Raw genomic sequence first — 18,626 nt, 5'->3', positions numbered from 1 at the left:
TTATTTTAAAAATAAGTTGGACTACTTAAAAAAGTCATTAGTTTTGCATGTGAGTTGCACTATACATGTTTTAGGACTTTTTTAAAATTCTGTTTTTTTTTAATTTAAAAAAAAAAAAAAAAAAAGTTTTATGCAATTTAGAGGTGTTTGAGTTTTTTGGCTGCTTGTCCACATGTTGGGCACATATCTGCATATGAATGGATAGAGGAGAGTGTCAATAGACAGTCTGAGCCTTAGTACAGTCAAAATAATATAATTGTGTATATTAATGTATTTGACATTCTTGTTGTTTTTCTTTGTCAGTGTTTGACTGACATGTCCCTTTTATCTAGTTAAAAATAACTGAAAGACAAAAGTTGCTTATGAAGATAAAGCAAGTTAGATTTACTTGAATTAAGTGTGCTTAATCTTACCTAGAAAGCACTAGATAAGCAATTTATACTAGAAATTTTACAATCTGAACATAAGATTATTACATTTGGTTAGATCTGCAGTTTCTGCAGTGTATTTGGGGAAAACAAATGCTTTAGGTTTTGCAACAACTGTTCCTTTGTTGGATGTAAACAGGAAGTTTAATGTTGCCATAAATTTACTGAGTACCTCTGTGAGCTCTAACTTGAGCTGTGTTCCTTTAAAACTTTGATTCGTTTATATTTTGGTAAATTGGTTTCATCAAAAGCATGCCCAACTGGCTACTATATTAGCCAGTTTTGTACATAATGTGCACATGGATACACAGGAAACTAGATTAAATTGCTGTGATACTTGAGGGGACAGTTTGGATCTTCTGAAGTAGTGTTGTATGACCGTATTAACTACAGTAGATTGCAGTCTGCATGCCCAGAGTTTAGAGAAGCAGAAGCAGCAGCAAATTCTATTTTAGCAACTTTAAAAATAAATAATGCTATATTTAGAACAGCTTCACTGCTTTAACTATAGACAACCCTTTCTGATTCTTATGCTCTCTTCAAAGTGACCAGACTCAGAGAAATTCACTGTAATTTTACCTTGCTGAACACATGAGTTGCAGATCTACCACTGCCTTGACTGATTACTTTATTTGTGTTATTGTGTGACTTAGCTCTTAAAGTCATACAACAGAAACAAAGTTTATGTCAAAGCAGTTAGGTATCTCTGAAGAGAGCATTGACAGATATAAAGGCTTCAGCTCCCCATTGGGTCAAAAAGGATTGTCTGACAACTAGTAAAGCGGTGGAAATATTCTAAATATTGCATGCACTTTAAGTGCTACTAATTTTTTTACGTGGCTAACATACATTTTGCTGCTGCCTCTGTCCACAACAGAACATTGTTTAGCTTTCTGTGGTGGTCTCCTGTCTGCTTCTCTAAACTGGGGGCATAAGTAATACACTGACTATGAATAAGTACCTCATGCAACCACACTTTAACTTAACTAACCTTTATCCCCTAAAAATGTGAAAATTTTCAGGCAGGTTCTGAAGTTATACAGAGCGCTCTTTTATATGGAAATCAGAGGTGATATCCTCAGAAAGTGACTCAGATTTGACTGAGTTATGCCTCTGAGAACATGGAGTGCAACTTTTGACACAAAATGAGACCGTCAGTGGGAAGAGGTTAAAGTAATGTTATGTCATAACCCTCTCTCTCTCTCTCTCTCTCCCCTTAACATAATATTGATGTTCAAAATAAATACAATGACATTTGGATTGCTTTTTGGATAATACAATAAAAACAACCCAGTGAGTCCCATATATGCACTGGAGGCATCACTCTGTTCTTTTTCCTCCACTGCAGGTATGTCAAACTCTTGTAACTGGGGAATTGGGGAGGGACTCTGATGTCTAATGGGACGAGTAGGACACGCTCCACAAGTTCCATGAGCCCTGAGAGACTTGGCTCTGGTCCATTGCCGGTTTTACCTTTATGCCTGGCCAGGTATCTTCCCAGAACAATGATTAAACACAAGGTGACAAAGACCACTACAGCCACCACTCCTCCGATCAAGGCATGGTCAGTGCCGTGCTGCCCCAGAGCGTTTGGATCTGAGGAGAGACAGACAGAGAAACAAAGAGAGCAGATAAAGGCGCCGCTTGGTGAGGTGAGAGAGCGAGGGCAGATGAGGAACAGCGAAAGACAGACAATACAAAACAGAGCAAGGAGGAAAAAGGAGATTATTTCCAGCTCGTTCCTGCTCTAATGAGCTGCTGTCATTCCTCTCTCCTTTCACATCATGCAGTCAGAGCTGAGCTGCCTAGCTCTCTGAGAATAATAAAATGCAGAGAGAGAGAGAGACAGAGAGAGAGAGAGAGAGAGGAATACAAGAGATGGACACCACATTGACACAAAGAGCAGCTACAGGCAGACACACATTCGCTCTGCAAAATGAAGGAAAAAGAGAATGAAAGGGGGACTCGGAAAAAAGAAGTGAATAATTCAGGATCAGCCCCACGGTGCCGCAGGAGTCCCCGACATGCAAACCAGGGCGGCAGTGGAAGAGTAGTACACAGTAAATAAATCATCACACAGAAAATAAAAAGGAAAGATCAATCTTTTTCTGTTTCTTGGCGAGGAAGGATTGTTGTTAGGAAAATGAATTGGGTGTTAGAGAGTTGCTACAGGTCCCCAGCTGTTGGGAAAGCAGTGGAAATGATAGGCGAGTCATGAAAGAGTGAAGATGAGCCTGTTCACGCCTCATGCAAAAACCCATCAAAGGTTTTTCTTGATTAAAAAAAAAAAAGCTCCTTTATTCGCTTTCTTTCTCCACAAAGTCTGGCTCCCAGGTTATTTAAGTTGAGAGTAAAGGACGTGACACTGACGGCGTCCACTGTAGGTGAATCAAAAAAAGTTGACAGTGACAGCAGTGGGGGAGATGGGTAATGGAATAGCCTGTATTATTCATATCAGTCCATGACACCTGAGAAATTAGCACTCATCTCATTATCCTCCTCCGAGTGCCAGGGCATGCCATATACCACCCTGTCACTCTGTGTGTGTATGTGGGCTCATGATAGCGAGAATATGGCAATGTCAGAGCAGGGTAAGCGGTGATAGAAGAGTGGGTTTAGACACACAGCACACGTCGTATATTGACACCGTTTCTCTTCAGTATTCTCCTTTTCTTTCTGTGTCCGCCCATGTGGCCAAATTGAACAGCTGGCTTGCTCTCGCTCCATAACTCTCCATGGTCTGAGTGACCAGGCCGTCACACTTCACCGCCTCCCAGTGGACAAACACGCACTCGTTCGGACACACGCGCTCATACACACAGACGTGCTGTGGCATGGTTTCACTGTGCGGCGGTTCTGCTTGGTCAGTGGAGCAGAGAGTAGAGGAATGTTCCCCTGGCACGGCCCAGCAGGGCGAGGACTCGGGCGTTTAGTTACACACATGGCTGTGTCTCTTCACCTCTATCTGTCAGGACGGTGTGTGTTTTTTTTTGGTTTTTTTTACCATCATACACACTCACTGTCCTACTGCGGCGCCTCAGTCTGGCTGTTACAATCCAGCGCAGACACAAACAAGCCGTGACAGCCATACATATGTCTGCCTATAGAGTACCACACGGTTTAGCTGTGCAATATGTTGATGTCATGTCCAAGAGGTTGGGCTGTAAGTCAAACCGCTGGACACTTCTAGAACATGTTGCCTGATCCGACTGCTACTGCAGTACATTCTTTGGGGAAAACACCAACGAAAACCTGCCTTCTGAATAGAATTTAAAGGCAAAGATTCCAGACTATACAGTTCGTTTCTCAACAAAACTGCTAGATACTAACAATATATTTCATCACCTCCTCATAACTCCAAAGCTCTGCCAGAAGTAACATATTTAGTTATTTGCTGGCAAAGTGAAAGTTGTTTGTCACATAGGCTACTGTGCATATGGATCAATAACTGGGAGGCAGTTACTCTGCAGCAGTGGTTTGAAAACTTTCCTTGCATGTTTTAATTCTTTTTTGGTTGACACTTTATAGCTACTTCTGATTCCAGCTTGTTAAATCTGACTTTTTTCTGGTTTCTTTACTTCTCTTTGATGAAATGAGGATATCATCTACGGCTTTGGAAAACATTGATTGACATTTTTTTGTTTTTTTACCATTTTCTAATATTTCATAGGCTAAGCAACCAATAGTTGAATTGAGAAAATTATCAATTATCAGATTAATCGACACTGAAAATAAATGTTAGTCCATAACTAGCTTCACAATTGAAACCACTGATTTTATACACCTCTAGCCTGATTTATGGCTGGGTGCTACACATCTTTGATGAGTCTCACTCAACAGAAATTAGATATTTTCCACGGAAAAAATGGTAATGCTGCATACACTGTCATATTTTGTTGTACAATGAGATTTGGTTATGCTACTAACATTTTCATGTCGTTTTCAATTCACATTGACTCTGATGTGCAACCAGCATCTCTGTCCACAGAAGCCGCCATCTGTCAGCAGCAGCTCCTGGGGAGCAGAGGGAACAGTGGACGGCCAAACTGCCTTCACTAGGCTGAATGACAGCAGATATTTACTGAACCAAAATAGTTTTCATGCAAGTTCCACAGGAAGAAATCAACAGTGTTTCTATTGATTGATTCACTGATTCACTATAGCGAGTGCGGGGAATCTGCCACTCACAGACAGACTAGGAGCACATCAATCAATAGGATTGAAAGTCAAAAACACATATACATTGGAATATTTGTGCAATTTAAATAGCTGTCTTTGCCGATCACACTTCCAAATATGTGACAGAAATGCCGTCAGAGCACAAACAAAACACTATAAAACAAATGCAAGAGGTTTCTGGTTACCATGGCCAGAACTTTAAACTTTTTACTGAAGCATAAACTGAGAACGACTTGCAAGTGTTTCATTTCTGTTGAGCAACACTCATCAAACGCTAGACTAGTAGACAGATTCGCTGTTACAAGTATAACAACCCGAATCTCCGACTTAACTGCCAGCTGTCAATTTGCATTATGGTTAATGTAGAAAATATGTTTTGACAAGAAAGAAGAATGTAGGCGATAAAAAAACAAAAAAAGAGACAAAAATGGAAGCTTTTGTTCTGCTGCATTAATTTTGATCTTATTTTTAAACTGTCCAACATGAGTCATGTTTGAAGAGTACAATGCTAAATCGATTAAGGTATCTTTCAAGCCTGAGTATTTGATACTTGAGATTAAATTTTCAGTGAAGTATTACATTAACTTGATACTCACGAAGCTACAGAGGCTGTTGGCATAAATTCATCACAACTTGTAAATACTTTCCATGCCAATGCTGTCAAAACATGGTTCATCTATTGCAATGTTATGTATTCTGTTCTAGTCCACTGCTGCTCACGGAAGGATAAAAATACAGCGAGGGTGTATGAAGACACAGAGAGAAAGGAAATGAAAAAACTTGAGATTGATGGACAGGAAAAGGCTGAAATTTTGGTTGGAGCAAGACGGAAAGGGAAAGAAGACAAGGAGAAGAGGGATCTAGAGGGGAGGGTTATACATTTTTATGGCTCCAGAACACATTATCTTTTAATAAGGGCACATACATACTTCTCTGTGCAATTTAATATGAGAGTGCGGCCGAGCAAACTCCTCTTTTAATATTTATAACACTCTCCTTGTCGCCTAGCCTTGTGAGTTGGGCTTGTTTAATAAATTAAAGGGGTTCAGGGCTTCTGTGAGCCAGTGCCTGGCCAGACTGAACCAAAAGTGTTGCTCTTAAACGGCCCCACTAACTCCTCATCTGATCTGTTCCACTGATACTGGCTCCTTATGGGGTTACCACGAAAAGAAATGTAGTAGTAATAGTGTGTGGGCTCTCCAGAGGATGTGTGAAGGTTGGAAATGGAAACAATATGATTTAGAGTCATATTATGTTATCATACTGAATGACATATAATTATATTTCTGAAAGGAATGTGGAGCATGCTGCACATCAAAATAAAAGCATGTGAGCTCTTACTTCAAACTTTCAGAACAATTGTTCGTCCTAGATTGGCTGGTTGGTAAGAGGTAGTATACAGATGTGAATTATGTGCAAAGGCCCATTATTATTTTAAGTGAAAGCTCAAATATCCCATCAAGGACTGAAAAGGCCTACAAGAAAAGCCTCCCGACCATTCCATTTTACCAGCCCGATCTCACCTTACCAAAATCATACATCAAGTGTGATTCCTTTATCCCTGCACATAAATGTGAATAGGAAATTGATTAAATATCTAAAAGGGGAAGCTGACCAAAGTGGCCAAAAGGTTTAACTTGGTTATTTTAATTAGCTGCAGATGATATAAAGAAAAAAGAAGCACATATGTCAGATTTTCGGAATCCTAGTCCTCATGGACAAGGGTATTTTTGTAAATATTACTTTTTTAAAAATGTGTTTTAGTCTTTTGTCACAGAAGTGGATTAAAGCAAACTAACCAAACCAAAACTCTCTTCAGGTTGAAGATTTTCAGAAACTCTGTTTTCAGTGTTGACATGTGGACAGAACAACAGAGTTTTTGGCTTGAGACGTCAGAGTGTGCATTATTAACTTCTTTGTGAAGAATCAAAAATTAAGCTGTATTTCGTGCAAAGGTGGGCATGGCCAAAATAATGCAAGTTCTAACCTTGCTTACAGGACTTTTTATGTGTGTACACATAAATGTACAGTTACTCTTCGGCTATATTAAGGAACAGAGACAAATAAACAGCTTCTTATAATCAGAATTACGAGATTACAAAATGATGACATTAAACATTTTTGTTTCCTAACAACTACTGCAGTACTTCTGCTACAATGTATCAGGTTTAGCAAAGTCTACACAACTTTTAACACTAAAAACTGGCGGGTGCAGTATGTATCCAGCACTAAGCCAGTTTAAACTTATTTAGAGTGCAACTATTGCTTTGCCAAATCAACAGATAACAAACAGGCCAGAGTTTGCTTGTTAAACTGGCAACTTTCTGTATGTCTATATGTAACATGTGTCCTCGTCTCATTCTTCAAACACCATATTCGCTGTGAATGTCTGCAGAACTTCACAGGAGATGTTTGCCATTCTATAAAGTATTGTTACAGCATCTCTGGGGCCTGCCACTGCCTTTCATCTAAAGTCATCTTTTAAATTAACAATCTCAACTGATCAGACACAGCGTCCTTGAATCATATCAGCATGCAACTCAATGGCCTTTGCATATTGTAGCTTAACATACAACTCTCTCTCTCTCTCGTTCCCCCCTTGGTATTAAATTTGTTAATATTAAAATTCATCCCCTACAGGCATCTCTTTTTCCTTCTTCCTTTGAATTACACTTTTTCGTCTCTCTATCTTAGCGAGATATAGCTCTGTGAAGCAATGGTTTCAGTTGCTCAGATCAATAAAGAAGCAGCTGGCTTAAGCATGGGCTTATAGAGCTGCAGTGTCCTTGTGTCTGTGGTGTGGGTCAGGGAATCTTTGAGTGTGTGTGTGTGTGTGTGTGAGCACATCCTTCTTATTTTGTAGCGCTTTGCAATTAATATGACATTTCTTTACCAGATAGTGACTCCTACATATGATGCAGCCTGATTACCAATGATCAAAAATAAGAAGCCAAATAAATAAAACTTTAACGCCTCGCATCAAATGGCTGCACATTACATCATTAAATGTGAAACATGAAGAGACACACATTACTCCACATCAATTCTGCTGCAGTGATGGTTAAAGTTAGAGACACAGAAGAAAGAGTGCCTGCAAGCAGAGAGAAAGTAAAGGGGAGAAAGTGGTGAAAAGTGCCTGCAGACATCACTTGTTCGATGAGTCAATTATGCCCAACTTTTTCAGCTGAAGCTAGAAATTCACCAATCTGCATCTAATGCTGGCTCTACTGCCAAGATGAAAGAGTCCCTGGAGGCTGTAGTGGAGGGCCGAAAGACACATGTGCACACACTTCTGAATGCATGCACCCATGCATGAGAAAGAGAGAGAGTGTCGGAAAGACAGAAAAGAGCAGACGTTATCGAGACATGTGTGTGTGTGTGTGTGTTTGTGTGTGCTGCACATTATTGCTTGCTGGGTCAGAGTGGATTAATTAGATTCTGAAAACAAATTACTTCTGCTAATCATTCAATAAAGCCCACACGTGGACTTGGACACTATCTTGAATATTCAACAACCTCCTTCTCTCTTCTCAGAATAAAAAGAAATTGTGGTCAGCAGGGTAACAGCATGAAGTTATAAGCAAAGCAAGATAATTAATCATGTGAATTCATTAAGCTGCATGCAATAATCAATCCATCAAAGCAGCGCTATGTTCATCAATATCCATAACCTCAAAACAGCCATTAAACACAACAAAGAAAGAGGCAATGAGAAGATATCAATGTAACAACTGGGTTAACTTAAAGGGTATAGTATAATATTATAAGTATAATATTTTTCAATCCTTTCCCATGTTTTTGTGTCTAATTGAGTAACGGGTTGAGAGAGGGTAGTTTTTTGGGTTTTTTTAAAGATAATGTTATTGGGATTTTCCCTTTTTTTTAAAAGAACAGATGTGGGCAAGAGAGGGGGAATGACATGCAGCAAAGGGCCACTGCAAAGGCCTCAGCATATGGGGTGTACACTTTAGCAGGTGATCTCGGGGCCGCCTCTGAAAGAGAGTAGTTATACACACTTCCCATAGGTGCAGTGCTATCAAAAAACAGTGTATATGAGGAAAAGGGTACCTTCTGCACACTTACTACATGCCACAAGTTTATTGAAGACAACATTTCGATCCTACTTGGATTTTTGTCAGGTCAAATGTTTAAAAACATTCAGGCCTGACGAAGATCCACATAGGATCGAAACATTGTCTTCAACAAAATTGTGGCATGCGCAGGCATTACGTTTTACCCAAGTCAGTAACGAGAACATTTTTAAAAAATTTGTCCAGCAAAGGCAAAACAGGCTACAGTGTAACCACTTGGGGCATGTTCGCACATTAATTTACATCCACTGAATGTGCTTATTTTTGCCACTGACAGATACAAATTATTATTCTAAGTGTCTCACAATTTATGGAAAGGACTTTTTTGGTAACGAGTAGCAACCTTTTTGTTTAACCAGAAACAGATCCAAAAGATCGCCAATTCAAACAGACGCCATTTTAATAAAAAGTAATTAAAGTATGTATTGAGCCAGCATTTTTTTTACATGATAAAATAACAGTTTATTTACATGGAGTCGGGTAGGTTTTGCAGTAGCAATTTTGGGGCTGTTTCTGTTAAGCAAAAGGATCCTAATCTTTAACAAATATGTCTGTCTCTCCAATGATGTTTTCCATAATATTGTCAGATCATTAGAAAAGTTATTTGAAAATGTCAGTGCCAAAAAAGCACTTTTAATGGGTGTAAATTTATGGAGCATACATGCCCTGAATGGTTACATTGTAGCCTGTTACGAGGCTTTTGTTAGCAGTGCTCTCACTCACTATTGAACCAAAAAATGTTGTTCCCATTAGTTACTTAGACATAAAAATGTGGCGTTAAAAAATACTGAACTTACCCTTTAATCATGAATATATTGCTTCTGCTTTTCAGATACATAAACATTATATAGCTGGTTAGTTTGGAAGGATTAAATCATGTACTACAACAAGACCAGCAGAAACAGTGGCCCGCACAGAAATGAGTGATATTTGAGAAAGCAAGTTGCCACCATGCGCCCAACACCCAAAGGAGACAAGCAGAGAAAAATGAATAAAGGACCAAATAAAACTTCATGTCAACAAATGAAAATTAGACTACCTCAACTGTGTGTGTGCATGCATGTGTGTGTGCATGTGAGTGCCTCTTGAAGATTGCTGAAAGTGTCCCCTGCCATTGAGATTTAATGAATAGAAGGGCTATTACATGTAATTCATAACACTAGCCCCCGGATCTAATGATTTCTCTTTTTCCTTTCTACACTTTGTTCCAAATTGTTGCCATAATTCTTCCCCAAAGCGAGTTAATGTGACAGACCATCAATAATAATTGCCCAGCAATAAGTGGAAAGACCTTTGCATTATGTTTTAATTTCTCCCATGCTCCTCAGCTTTATGGTGGAAAGGGTGGAGAGTGGAAGAGAAAATGGAGAGAAGATGATCAGTACTGTTCAATATTTAACCATTTAACCCCCTCGGGGATGCTGCAACCCCAACCTCACCTTTCTGGTTTAAACACATGAACCAACCAGCTGACCTGAACACTTGCCCTTAAGAATATATGTCTTCTGCTCATCATATGGTCTAACCTGTTCCCTCCATTTGAAACAAGATCAATAGCAGTGGAATAAAGCAGTTACGGATCCCTCCAAGGAATGAAAACTGTCCCCTTCTTAATTGAATCTTCACAAAAGGTTTGTCCTCAGTCTGAAGCAGCTCGGATAGGTGAAAGTGGGGTTAAAGACATAAAACATCACCTGTGGAGTGCAACCTGCCCTTTCAATACACCAATCATTTGTAACAGTGAAAATACAGGAGTCGCTGAAATTTCAACAGTCTATCTAAAATTGAAAAGCGTGTTATTAAAGCAGTTTGAGTAATCTGTTTCATCACCTTTACTTAATTTGTTCTGTGCTGCTAGTTTTCTTATGAGCTACAGATTTCTATTCCCCCCCCCCCCTTTATTAAATGTGTATGTGTTTTGTAGCATCTTCTGTTCCTATCTGACCTGAATGAGAACTAAAAACACATTCTGACTCAGCCTCATCTCCTAAAAAATTTGCTCATATGCAACTTATGTGAGACAGCAAATGTATTTTGAAGGTAACATAATGCAGAACAAATTTCATTTTCTATAAGCATAATGAGGAAATGTTGCTAATGAATATACCTGGCAAGCTGCTAAAATGGGGATACTGACAATATTAGCAAAATGTTCACTGACAACAAATTTCAGTTGTCAGTGAACATTTATTTCCCCGTATACAGGCATCTTGCAATACAGTATCCATTTGTAGTGACTGTAGCCTAACTCTTAACCTCTAACCCTAACTCTTTTAAACTACCTAAAATCACTATCTTATCACAAAGTGTTTTTTCGCTAAATCTATGATAGAGGTCCGGGGTCATATTCACAGAACCTCCTAGTACAAAGAGTTGCCCCTAGTGACAGTATTTTAAGAAAATTCTTATAATTCTGATGTTTTTTAAGAATTTATCCTAAAAGTCAAGAAAATGTCCTGGTAAAAATAAAAGTTATTCAAAAAGCAGTCACATCCCCCACTCAAGGCAATAATGGTATAATGCAGAAACAAAATGATCACAACACTAAAATATTTGCAACTGGAAAAATACAACAGTGCCGCAGAATGATAACACAAAAAAGTGCTTTCATAGTCTCATATTGTGTTGCACTTTATATCATTTCTGTTGGGTGTCCACACTAAAGGCTCACTAAAGGGCATGTCTGTGAAAACAAATCACATCTGTCAAAAGAATGTGTCATACCTTGCAACAGGGTCATCCACACCTCCTCACTCAGGTCAAACTCTCTGTCCCTTCCTTGCTCAGAGTTGCTCTGAGATTTTTCCCAAATCTTTCCTAAACTAGAAAGCCTTCACAGACATTTTTAGGCTAAGTTAAGAGCTGGGAATATTCTTAGAATGTTTGTGAATATGGCACAAACACCCGCTATCTCCCGCAACCATCTCCTTGCAAAGCCTACTAGGTACTTGAGCCAATAGGTTGTTACCTAAAAGAAACATTGTCTCTGAACATAATCCAAGCAGCAATTACATTACCACAACAACGTATTACAGAAGCAGTTTACTAACACACAGATGTAATTACTAGGAGACTTGTAGGGTTGTCTGACGAAATAAAGAGCTAAACAAATGCTTTGTTTAGCACAAAAATGCACAAAAGTTTTTGATATGTATGCTAATCTCCTAAAAGTATTTGAAGAAATGGATTAAGTGCATTATTAATGTTGATTTTTAGAAATTAGATGATTTACCACAGCAATCAAGCACTCTGGATCAGAAACACTTAAATAAATAATTGCCAACAGTTTCCTCCACTTCAACTTATTTAGAAAGCACCTCTGCCTGAGACAAATAAACAGTTTAAAGATATTTTTTTTACTTTGGTAATAGAAATGCTTCTGTACAAAATCACAATTCACAAAGGACATGTGTTTCCCTACCACTTCTTTGAACTCTTAAATGAAAATATCTTCAGAGGTCAAATGATTTTGCATGATTATGGCAGAAGTTTGATTTTCAAAAATATAGAAAAGAAAATCTTCCTGTGAAGTTATTCCTGTTGCCTAAAACAGGCAGCTAATGTAAGATTAGTAGGTTGCTGTTTGAGCAGTCTCAGCATAGACTGCTCAGGAATCACACTGGGTAAGAGTGGTCCCGTTTTAATGTCTTACTATTCATATGTGGCTTTTTGGCCAGCGCTCACTTGAAAAGTAAGAAATCTTAAACTAATCCTGACTTTTGAACCTTGACCAATACCTTGCCTCTGCTCTTGAATTCTCCTCTAGTATGTGTTATTTCAAGACAGAAAAGATCCTTTGTATTTTGCTTCAGAGTACCAACCATAAAAACTCGGATGGTTACAGATTATCATGGTAACCTCCACTGTAAGCTGGAAACCTCACGTTTCTGGTATCAATTTAAGACAATTAAGCAATATCTTCCATGTTATGGTATACACTTTGATAAAGAGTCTCAAGGTTGTTGGTGCATTTCTTTGCTTCCTTCCCCTGTTCCTCTTGGAGAACAACTAATGAAGCAAAGAAAAGAGAACTTTTACTCTGCAAGGAGGTAGATGGGTATTATTTTAGTTTCTCTGTCCTCTCCACAGGCAGAGACACTAGGCATGAATAATTGCTGTCTTCTCTGCAGTGGGCCCTTTTGCTGCGGCAATATCAGGCTACAGGGGCTGGGGTTGGCCACACGAATGCTGATTATGAGAAGTGAATAGTAAATATTTTAAACACCAAAGAAACCCTTGTGCAGGATTCAACCTTTCAGCTTCGCAAGGTCAAAGCTAATTTGCAAGCCATGAAAAAGCATTTGGCAAATTTTACAGAACTCAGTGGTGGTGAGGGCAGAGAACGTGTATGTGTGTGGAAGGGGGTGGGGGGGGATTTGATGACATTGCATAGACCTCTGATACTTAGCGAAAGAGTTATTATAGCCATTAAGGCTGGCTGGGCCATTGAAGCAGTGTGTGTGTGTTGGGCATACCTGCCAGCACTTCATTAATAAAGTGAAACACGGACTGCAGTTATGCATCAGTCCTGGCATTATACAGTCCGGATGAAAAACAGAGGAATCTCTTGCATACCTTTACACCAGCTACGCTCCAAAGGTCGACAACAGTTAGAACTAAATGCATGGGTTACTGTCAAATTTACATTTCCCATTAGAGCCACTGAGTCTACAGTATGAAATATTTATTCACTAATATTCCTGCAAGGGTGAATAAATGCTTCAATTAACTAGTACATTATTGTATTGGCCACTAAAACTCATACTGTCACTAAGTCAGCAAAAGTAGACATAAAAAAGCTGTTATTATAAAACCACACAGGTCACATTTCATATCTTAGAAACACGTTTTGTAAAAAAATTTTAGATCCTATTTCTATATAATACAGGGGGAAGAACAACTCATTGCTATGTACAAAGAGAAAAGTCATTTTCAGTCATGCAAACACAGTTTCTGTCTCACTTTTGGAATGTGTGGGCTGATATCTTGTTCGTGATTTAAAGGTTATTTTTGGCATATCTGAAAATGTGTGAAAGGCAGGAGCAACCAGCGCTTATTGCAACTGGGCCTCAATGTTTTGTAGAATCAGACAGGTTCTTTATGGATAAAAAAGATAAGATTAAGATTACTTTATTCTGAAGTCATTTAACATTCAATTTGTTAAAACTCTTTTTTCCCCCCGGGACCCAACAATAGGGTCTGATGTTTCTATTGTAGAGAATATGTAGTCCAGCAACATCACTTTGCTTTCCCATTGGCCTGTGGTTGCCGTGGTCCCAGACAGGGCTTATTAAGATCAAAGCCGAAAAGACCTCACTACTTAGAATATTAATTAAATAAGACTCACACATGATTCACTGTATTCCCAACTGATTTAGTGTAATGATGGCAAAGAAATATTCGTCATGATTTAAATACCCCAAATGAATTCAACTAAAGGTTCCAGTTACTTAAGCTGTTTATGTAAGGTAGTGGAGGAAATCACTCAGGTGGCTGCAACCACACAAAACACGTACTGTAAATTAATTACACCATTAAAATCATTCAGTTGACTCTGTTTGTACACTGACATGGGGAATTTGTCATACTGTAATCTAAAATTGCCTATACTAATGGCTGCCATAGTAACAGGGATATTTTTTAGGTCACACACTGCAATTGGATTACTATGAACACAAAGCAACACTCATTATGCGACTTCTGCTACATGTTACAAGTCCGATATGTACAAGCCATTTTGGTTTTCCAAAATACCATGATTACTTTCCAGATTTTTGTTTATTCATTTATTTTGATTCGATTAATAATTATAGGGAGTTGATGGGGCTCCATTGGAAAATGGCGATTTTTAGGCTGTTCATCAATCATCATCATACTAATTCACTGGGCATATAGAAAACACTTCTGACAGGATTCTGTAGGTATGCTTTTTGATTTTATCTTTTCAATTAATTAATCACTTAAATTCACCACCAACAGCTTCTCTGTCCAAACATTTTTTTGCGGAAGAAGCCTCACCCTTATTTATGGTACTCTTGTGCTCTCTGGAAAAAATCCAATGTGCTGACGAGGCCAAGAGAGAAAAGATAAGACTGGTATAAGAAAAATGGCAGAACAGAGAAAGGTGCAACTGAGCCTATCAGTTATATAACATGCTAATATCTGCATTAAGGCTGTAGTGCTGAACCTAAAGTGTGTGTTTCATCTCCACACGAAGACAACTTTATTAAAAAGACAAAACATCATGGAGCTGGTACAGCTCCACAGTTGTTTGCTTTCATCCAGGGCCCGTGAAAAGACCTGGTAATAAATCAAGTAGACACATGAAAGCAGATAGTGTAGTATCCTGTGACTGGGGACGCAGTGAAGGAGTCTGATATTTAGATTCCCTGAAGATACACTAAGAGGCTCAGCTTCTCTTGTGTCTCCGCACTACACAAACAGACATCAGAGAAGAATTGAGACATGCTGATGAGGAATATCCAACAACGTGTGGAAGCCTGTTATCTAAAAGGGTCTTCAGAGAGATGTGAGGGTAGAAGAGAAGCAGCGGGTGAGAGAAGAGTGAAACAAAAGCTGCGATATAAAGCAAAGCAGCGGAGGAAAGGTAGAGGGGGGAGTCAAGAATCCTGAAGGACTTTAAAGATGGTAATTTAGAGAAAGCAGCGGTGATGAAGGGAAATTATTCTGAGTGAATGTGACTGTGGAGCACCATGAAATTGAGAGGGAGCAAAAAAGCAGAGACAAGACAGAAGGTAAACTCTGTTACATCGACAGAAAATGGTCAATAAATGAAAATGAATTCAGCTGTGCGAGAGCACTGTAGAGAAAAAGACATAAAGTAATCACTTTATGTGCTAAATTTGACACAATAATCTTGTCACATACTTATAACAACTTTTAGAAAACATGATTAAAATGATATATGATTGAGCAAGCTCTTTTGCATACAGCGTAACACAGCACATTATTTTTAAATTGACATGTCACTCAAAAATTTTGATTGACATATCACTCTACTATAGCAGACATGGTGCCATGTCAGCGTTACTGCTGATAGGTTGCAGTGTGCAATGAGACAGAATCATCAGACGAACTGCAATTCGACTAAGTTTTAACTTTTTTTTATTAGATTTTCGCCCAGCTGTAAAACCTTTGTGTATGTATTACTTGGTCCACTATAGTTGCTCTCAATAATGGTTGGTATGTTTTCCTTGGAAAAATGAATGCATCCAATGTACTTTTGACATCATTTGTACTTTGAAGGACTGTGTTACCAAAGCACTGATGGGAGTTAACAGGGAAGTGAGCCCAAGCAATGGGGAGGCAGGTTAGATTGGTGAATCGATCTCAAATCACCAGACTTTCACCCAGGGATCGCATGTTCGGAACTATAAGTGCACTTTGAGTGAGATATGTACTCACCATGCTTTTTTTCTCTAAACCTATACAAAGTGACTACTTGCCTAAACCCAAAGACACTCAACCATGTTTCTATTTTTTGCCTAAATGTAACCTCTGTAACTGTAGGTTAACTACAGAACTGTACTTTAAGGATGTAATGTCATTAGTGGGGTGCTAATTTGTATAATATCATATGAACTGTTGTGGGTGCATTCTATATGATATACGAATTGTTCTATGGGAATTCGTGACTTGGTCACATGAGTGCTTGAATAGAGAATCTGCAGGCAGAGTGTCGAAGATTTTGGTATTGCAGCATTCTGGTTTTCGTTTGTAGTCCCATTAGTTTTGAACTAATTTCAGCGGGTTTTGGTGGCATGCAGGTAAACAGTCCATGTGGAGAGCAAAAGAATTGGAACACACTGTACTAAATTTTTATTTTTATTTTTTTAAGGACAATACAATTTTATATAATTAGAAGTGCTGATTAGCTGAAATGTTGCCTGGACCTAACTCTTTGTCTCACTGTGTGTCAGGTTGCTAACTGAAGTTAAAACAATGACCGACACAGAGAGGAGGACATCTTGGCTTGGATATCCAATGCCAAAGTATTCACTGGCTCCATTGGAACCCCTTAAACATTTGACATTGCCTCCAAACGCTAAGTTGTAATACTTAAAGCTGATGGGTTCAAAGATTTTAAATGTAGTGAAAATAATCTGGATATTTTTCTCTAAAAAAAAGTTAAAATTGAGTCAAACATAGAAAACCTAACTCTGTTGACTCTGGATTATGAAGGTAAACCTGAAGATGAAAGATGTAAGATCACATGATCTGTACATTTACCCTGAATTTTTTTTGTATTATACAGAAATCCTTTGGAGATTAAGGTTAATACACTAGAGGAACTATGTCTTCCCAGTGTCTTTTGATATCCACTTCATCTTGTCTGGGTCACAGTGATACCAAACCAGCCCTTTCCCCAACAATGTCCTCCAGCCCTACCTAAAGGATCCTCAGGCTCTCACCAGCCAGGTGTGATATGTAACCCCTTCGGCACGTTCTGCTGCCCCAAGGTCTCCTCCTAGTTGGATGTGCTAGAAAGCCTCCATAGAGTGCATTCCTGTGGCCATATTGGTCAGATGCCCAAACCATCTGAAATGGCTCCTTTAAATGCAGAGCCAGCTCAGTTGGCTCAGAGGGTCACGTCTTGATCAGCTTATCGATTGAATGAACTCAGCTGACTCTTTTTAATGCGAACATACACTCTGCAAAGGGGAATCATGTCAGCCATTTGACCACTCAAATTAGTTATTATGAAGGATGGTTTGAACCAAGACAGACTACTAAATCGAAAGCAGCATAAAAATAGGACAACAGAGCAGCATTATTGGCATTAGCCACAGATGGTACTCCAACTACAAGACTAGAGTACTTGTAGCAAAGGCCGAAGCACTCACTGTATATTCCAATGGTACCAGCCCACAATCACCAACAAAGGAGAAATGGTCATAAGACTTATAGAAGCCTATGTGTGTCCATACATGATGTACAACCTCCCATGGACTCTTCAGAGTCCTTGCAAAGAGCTAATTTATTGGTCAACAACCACAATAAAATCTGCATTGCTCCTCCTGAATCTGGGTCTTCTTTCTTGCACACTGTCACAATCTTCACTGGGACTGCAAGCAGTGTATACCCCAGAACACTTGTCCTGTTTTTAAAAGAATGGGACCTACTAACTTCACCCATCTGTTAGTCCATAGGCTATGGCCCAAACTTCCATGCAACATTGAAAGGACATTTCACTGAAGACAGCAAAACAGTATTCAAATATTTCCTCACCTCAGGGTAAATTTTATCCATCTGGCACTTCATCACTTCGGGGATTTTTGACCACCTCAGTGACCTATACCAGAAGGACGGGTCTTTCAACTCTGCCTCCACTGTGTCAATAGCACTCTCTAGTTCCTCAAATAGTTCATTTATTACTCAGGTTAGCAAGATTTTTCCCCTGGTGAGCACATCTTTACAGAGATTACCAGTGGGTTCTTGGGTTTCTGCCGTGACAGACACTAGTGACCTTCCGGCTACAACCGGGAGCAGTCGCCTGCACAATGGCCCACTCAAATACCATGTACCCAACCTTGCCCAAGATGTGGGAAATATTCCTCCAGAGGTAAATTGTGTGATGCTGGTAAATCCTCCATGTTCCACATATTCAACCACAGAACCAACATCCTCATTTGCCTCCAATCTGTTTGCCAGCACACCAGCCCACCACACCACATTGTTTGCCCATGTTGTCAGGTTTGTCGGCTAAGAAATCCGACAAGATTTGGTGTGACATTAACGCTATTATGGGAGTTTTGACGTCCAAAAATGCTTTGTGTGGCTGGCATTAGTGCTGCAGGATGGAGATTATATAATATATACTGCACATTAGTGATGATAAGTTTAAATCCATAACCATAACTTTCTGCATGCTGTCAGCCTCCGCAGGAATGATGCTTGAAATTTGTGA

General features: G+C 39.1%; 1 protein-coding gene across 3 annotated transcripts in view; it reads right to left on the bottom strand.

Moving 5' to 3' along the window:
• The window catches only part of LOC121952341 (cell adhesion molecule 2), a 262,122-nt gene that overhangs the window by 5,824 nt on the left and 237,672 nt on the right, over positions 1-18,626 (bottom strand). For all 3 annotated transcript variants that reach the window (XM_042498955.2, XM_042498956.2, XM_088088351.1), the window contains one exon: positions 1,902-2,024. In XM_042498955.2, the coding sequence (XP_042354889.1) occupies positions 1,902-2,024 (123 nt within the window). The remainder of the gene's footprint in view (positions 1-1,901; positions 2,025-18,626) is intronic.

This window comes from Plectropomus leopardus, chromosome 15, assembly GCF_026936395.1.
Source record: "Plectropomus leopardus strain MGB_pleo_1.0 chromosome 15, ASM2693639v1, whole genome shotgun sequence".
In the NCBI taxonomy this organism is placed as follows: domain Eukaryota; kingdom Metazoa; phylum Chordata; class Actinopteri; order Perciformes; family Serranidae; genus Plectropomus; species Plectropomus leopardus.
This window is presented reverse-complemented; position numbering and strand designations above follow the sequence as displayed.